At 43.8% G+C, this 5,944-nt stretch overlaps 1 protein-coding gene across 2 annotated transcripts; it reads right to left on the bottom strand.

Annotated features, from left to right (window-relative positions):
* Positions 1-1,763: 1,763 nt before the first annotated feature.
* Positions 1,764-5,840, bottom strand: LOC119291920 (ankyrin repeat domain-containing protein, chloroplastic-like). Of its 2 annotated transcripts, none has more exons than XM_037570732.1 (8): positions 4,992-5,840; positions 3,699-3,775; positions 3,364-3,462; positions 3,152-3,250; positions 2,735-2,833; positions 2,554-2,652; positions 2,142-2,368; positions 1,764-2,079 (listed from the first exon to the last, which is right to left on the bottom strand). In XM_037570732.1, the coding sequence occupies exons 1-7, from the start codon at positions 5,776-5,778 to the stop codon at positions 2,255-2,257; spliced, it is 1,374 nt and encodes a 457-aa protein (XP_037426629.1). In that variant the 5' UTR covers positions 5,779-5,840; the 3' UTR covers positions 1,764-2,079; positions 2,142-2,254. The 2 variants fall into 2 exon arrangements, with proteins under 2 accessions (XP_037426629.1, XP_037426628.1); XM_037570731.1 differs by having other exon boundaries at positions 1,764-2,070; positions 4,992-5,839.
* Between the last annotated feature and the right edge of the window lie 104 nt (positions 5,841-5,944).

Below are 5,944 nucleotides of genomic sequence, written 5' to 3' on the forward strand. Positions count from 1 at the left end.
CCTGGTTTATTGGCCCTCTTTGTAATTTGTGTTAAATTTTGACCAAAGATTTAACTAACAAAATATTAGTGTATGTCATCAAAAATTATATCGTTGGATTGGTATTTGAACATAGTTTTCAATGATATATTTTTTTGTGACATGCATGAACATTTTGTTAGTTAAATTTATGGTCAAAATTTGGCACATAATACAATGGGTACGAATAAACCAGGACGGAGGTAGTAGTTTATTTCCTCACCTTTAAATTCCCAAAGTGAGCCATGGAGATGATCAACTCCCAGATGGCACATTATCTGCCATCATCTCTGGAATGACTATGATGGAAATAGGAAGCTACATCTTGCCAATTGGCACTTGATATGTATGAGAAGAGAATTTGGAGGACTAGGCATCCCCAACCTACGAGACCTCAACCTGTGTCAAGAAATACAGTACTTGAACTTGTATTCCATTTGCTGTGAGCAGAATGCCACAATTTCTGAAGTCTGGGATGGCACTACTCTGAAAATCTCTTTTAGGAGAACTTTTACCCCTGCCGGTTCTAGATCGATGGTTTGAGTTAGAAGAAATTGCTAGAAGTGTTACCTTCCAGGATGAAGAGGATTCTCTTATTTGGATACACACTAGCAATGGAATTTACTCCTCTAGCTCCATCTACGCTATCACCACCCAGAGGTTCAGGTTTTCATTTGAGAAGGGGCAGCCTGAATAAACGCATTCTAAACAAGCCGGAAGGTTGTGATGTGTCTGTTCTGAACTAGAATCTATCGAGCATTTGTTCTTCGATGTTTGTGGCTAACTGCATTTGGAACAGTCTCTGAATATTTTGGTAGACATATTGGGAGCACTTATGAATCCATTGCTACATTCTAGTTGGGCAACAAAAGACATGCTCTTCTGAACTCTATTACTGCTTGCATTCTTTGGTCTCTGGAAGTATAGGAACGGTATAACAACCATAGCTGGCTTGACCTTAAGCAGGTGTAGTGGCTAATTCCGAAAATACCAGGAATTCGAAAAGCCTCTACATGGAGAGCATGATCCCTTCGATAGACAGATTCTGTCATCGCATCTTCCATTTGCTGGGGATGCCCTCACAGCTGGAATGAGGTGTACATGATGATGCTGGCCTTCATCAGATTTCTCTGGACCTTCTAGGGAAATGCTCCAAACTGCTAATCACTGAAGACCGTGAGTGGCCTGCTAACTCCTCGCATGCTCAGCTCATGGAGATCTTCCCTGGAAGCCAACCCAGCGTCCATTCTGGAGCCTTGCTCTGTCGCCACAGGCTCTCACACCCACTGAAGAAGCTGCGCATGGAACCTGAATCGATCAACGACCTGTGCTGGAGCCGCCTGAAACTGTCTGAGAGTTCTCTCCTGTATTGTAATCTGTTCACCAAACATTTCAGAGGAGCGACCTGTGCTGTTTTACTGTTATATCTTACTCCCACAAAGTTAGTACAAAGTTGAGTCACTTATTTTGGTATGGAGGGAGTATATCAGTCTATGTACTTCCTGATTTCATTTTAATGGAACTGGGGGGGCCCTTGATGGGCTCCCTGTTGATCAAAAAATATATATTGTCCTACTTTTCTGCTTGGCAGGCACACCGAGTTAATAGTAGCTTGAATTGTTCCTAGGGTGGAAGATGTCTCAGATCACCATCAGCAAGACTTTGAGGTATCAAGCCATACATGTGATGGTATTTTCCAAAACATGCATATTTAGACGGTAACGAGCTAACATCTATAGTATAGATTGACATAAAGGAGATAAGCCTGTATAACAGCAATATTTTTTATGAATATTGGTATTGCGTGACGCTATAATTATGGCCAAAAATTATCCCAACGGCCCAGAAAAGAAGATAGTGTCATTCTAAACTTACATATCTTACCTACTACCTGGCAACAGTGACTGGTCTATCTATAGTTTGTGACGGCCCAGTGGCTACCTCTAATCTTTCTGCATCATCAACCTTTTCCTTGTGAAAAGATTTGCTTTCCAGTTTTCGTGGATAGAAAATAACCCAGGTAGTTCATTTCTCTCCAGCAGCAAACGTGTCCTGTTGCAGCTGCTTATAGTCAGATCAACAAAATAGCAAAAAATGCTTCAAAACATGTGATTGAATTGTACCTATCTGCAACTGGAAGCAATTCCGTCATGCGCAGCAGGAAGTTGCATCTCAGCTAGTCCAACACTAGTAATAAACTTCAGTGACTTTGATAGGGCCGAACACCATCCATGAGTTAAAACGAGTTATGCTGCTTTGATATTCGAAAGTTTTTGAGTAATTTGATAAGCTCATATGTCCTCACGTTATGACCCAATCGGAGGCACAAGTCCAAAGGAGTCAATCCATCCTGTGGTAATCATAAAACAAATTTACTTTCCTATTTAGTGGAAGACAGATGGATCATAACCAAGATAGGGCTGGGAACCTGATATCGTTAGAGAAGTAGGTAAGTTATGTGAAATGAGCTTGAAAGCAGTTTATTTGTTCTTACTTAAATATTTGTGAAATAATAAAAAATCACAAATTACTTACTTGATTTTTCAACGTTCTATCAGCACCTTTTAGTAAGAGTAGCCTCACAATATCGGTTCTCTGTGTTTGCACGGCTAGATGCAACGGTGTCCAGCCATACTGAGAATTGAACAAGTTAAGGCAGTTAAACCATAAGAAAGCAAGACAAGAAAAGAAGAGATAATTCCTGAGCTTAACATACATCATCCGGGCGATTGATATCAACATTGTAGAGCAATAGAGTTTTTATAGTCTGATTGCATGCTGTTTGGACAGCATAATGCATTAGGGTTGCACCATCCTGTAACACCAGAGTTGCATCCTTGAGTTCATGGAATTAAAAAAAAAACAAATACAGAAGGAATCTAGAAGCGCAACCTGCTGCACTAATGCCTAAAGGAAGCGATATACCTTAACACAAAATAGAAGAAGCAATGCAAATATCTAAGAACAAAACTGAAAACAACAACATCAACATACTATTCAAGATTAACCCCATCATGAAAGCAAACAACATCACCATATAATCAAAGATTAACCACATGTAATATAACAGAACATTCCTGGAATTTGCTATTTAAAACTGTTTCAAAGATATGTAAACATAGGATATGCTCACTCTATCATAGACGGATGGATTTGCTGAATTCCTTAAGAGATAGTTGATGATAGCATGCTTCTTCGAAATAATTGCTTTATGAATTGCTGGCAAACCGTCCTGAGGAGACCAGAAAAGGTTAATAATGGTAACAAGATATCACAAAGATACCATGCCTTCTACGTGTGTATCTGCTTATGATGAGATAACTCAACATCTAGAGAAGAAATTACCTTATCAAGTGCATTTACATCGACCTTATGTTTCAGAAGATTGTCCAATAGATAGAAGTCTCCTGATGCAGCAAGGGTGTGAAGTGGCAGCCACTTACTCTACAAGAAGAAGACAAAAGGTGTATCAACTGTCAATGTGCAGATATTGCAGAGGAGCTAACATGGCAGTAGCAAATACCATCAGACATAGGCCATGAGGCAGAACATGCATCAATGTTAGGAGACAATATGTTAGCAAGGCTAAAATACCAGGAGCACATTGACTGTTCCTAAAACTGAATGTTGGCTAAAATGACTTGACAGCAGCTAAAATACTCTGAACAGGAACCACTTACAGAAGCAGCACCTTCCAGATCAGGTAATCTCCTGTTCAGAAGAACCTTTTCCTCATCCGTGAACAGCTTCCGGCGACCTAAAGTAATGAAAGATTATTCATAGGAACAACTGCAGCGTTAGAAGAACTATACAGCATATAGAAGTTGATCCGCACAAAAAAACAGCATATAGAAGTTGTGCCAGACTGCCAGTATACTTGATCCCAAATACATCACACATTTTTTTGTCTAATATACCAAAGTGGAAGTGACATAGATTCCTCAAACAAGTTGGTATAGCCTCTAAAATTATAGTAATATCAGTCTGTTTCAAAATGCACAGTGCATTTTGATAGTTAAAGTTTGCAGTTGTTATAATATTGCGCTAATGGTTACGAAATTTCAAAATCGCAATCATAAGAATGTTCTTTCGAAAATACTCCCTCCGTCCGAAAATACTTGTCATCAAAATGGACAAAAAGAGATGTATCTAGAATTAAAATACATCTAGATACATCCGCTTTTATTCATTTTGATGACAAGTATTTTCGGACGGAGGGAGTAAATCCCATGGTATCAATTTTGTATAACTTAACTCACACATCATAGATACTTACCAATAACAATAATATCAGTAGTCAAGGTTTTATATCATGAGTTTGGGCAATGTAAGTTGACCAACTTTGAAGCGTTTGGGCAATGTAAGTTGACCAACTTTGAAGCGTTTGGGCAACTTAAGTTGACTATCTTTGAAGCGTTTGGGCATTATCGTAAGTCGTATAACTTTGAAATGTTATTCTGAGCATTTGGTCAAAGTCGTACATCCAGTACCAACAAATTCATAACGTGGCATTCGGAGTGCAAATAATGCATAATGGATTGCCGGTGGGGACAATCAACCAGGGATAAGAGATTGCACATTTCTCCGATAACTTGAGTTTAGTACTGTGCCCTCTGGAGTAGTAGAATAAACTTGCAATGCTCAAACAACATGCTTGTTTTAACTTCGTTTGGGTTTGTCCCGACATATAAATTCCAATTGACTAATTGGTACACTAAAATGGAAAATTCCGCTTGCAAAATAACTCGCCTACTCTTCAATGATAGATCACATTTTCAGCAAACCATCCTGAAAAAAGATTCAGTATATCTACTTCATTCGGCTTCGTTTCTAGCACAGGGTTGATTTAATTGGCAAACTACCACGCAACATTTCTGTAATTCGCCTACTACTCAATAATACTAGCTCACATTATCAACAAAGGAAAGGGTTCTGAAAGAAAAATTAGTATAGCAAAACAGAAGTTGACTCACTTCTCGCGCTCTTGCCATCCTCCGTCTCGTCTGGCACATACTGGCTACTGTTAAACAGCTCCGCGATGTCCTCAAGACTGACCGAGTCCATCGCCGTCCTAGGATTCCTGGGCGCCGCGCGTGTCCCGGGAGGCGGAGGCAGCGTAGCCTCGACCTTCTCCGGCGCGCAGGGCTTCTCCTCGAGCGGCCCCACGTGGTCGCTCGCGACGCGCCCGGGCTCCTTGTCCAGCCTCACCTCGCTGTGCGCGCGGGACTTGCTCTCGAGCGGCGACTCCAGGTAGTCGCGCGCGCCGTGGCCGAGCTCGGCGTCCAGCCTCCCCTCGCGGTACGCGCGGTACTCGTCGGGGGCGGCCACGGCGGAGGGCACCCGGCGGTCGAGGCGGCTCCCGAAGCGCAGCCCGTGCGCGATGCGGCGCTTCTCCTTCTTCGTCAGGTTGATCTCCTCCACGGCGTCCTTCCACCGCTCCGGCACCAGGCTGCCCCCGCCCCGGGCCGCCGGCGGCTTCCGGCCGGGGTGAGAGGACGGGCGGCCGAGGCCGAGGTCGAGGACGGGGGTCTCGAAGGCTTCTTCCTCGAACACGAGGCAGTCGCCGAGGACGACATCGTCGTCGTAGTCGTACTCGTCGTCGTTGACGGCGGCGGCGGCGAAGGAGGGGGAAGGGGAGGCGAGCGGACGGGGACACGGGGAGAGGGAGAGGGATCTGCGGAGGCGGGAGGCGGAGGTGGGGGGAGGGTGGAGGATTGGGGAGGAGAATGGGAGGAGGAGCGGGAGAGACGGCGGTGGCATCGCGTCGTCCTCGCCGCGCCGCGCCGGAAGCCGAGAGGATAGGCCGGTGTCAGCGACCGTTTAAGCTGGGCTCTTATCTTCTGGGCTGGAAGGTGATTTAGGTGGGCTAGAAAGGAGCCCGGATTTCATATGGACGTGAGGGCCGCTTCCACCGCGGCCCGAATAA

This window comes from Triticum dicoccoides, chromosome 4B (genome assembly GCF_002162155.2).
Source record: "Triticum dicoccoides isolate Atlit2015 ecotype Zavitan chromosome 4B, WEW_v2.0, whole genome shotgun sequence".
NCBI classification, from domain to species: domain Eukaryota; kingdom Viridiplantae; phylum Streptophyta; class Magnoliopsida; order Poales; family Poaceae; genus Triticum; species Triticum dicoccoides.

Excerpts from the sequence above, each read along its gene's own strand:
- LOC119291920 (XM_037570732.1), bottom strand. The coding sequence starts at position 5,778 with ATGCCACCGCCGTCTCTCCCGCTCCTCCTCCCATTCTCCTCCCCAATC. Across the intron at positions 3,776-4,991 it reads GGATGGCAAGAGCGCGAGAA|GTCGCCGGAAGCTGTTCACG; the intron begins GTGAGTCAACTT and ends TCATTACTTTAG. Across the intron at positions 3,251-3,363 it reads ATGTAAATGCACTTGATAAG|GACGGTTTGCCAGCAATTCA; the intron begins GTAATTTCTTCT and ends TGGTCTCCTCAG.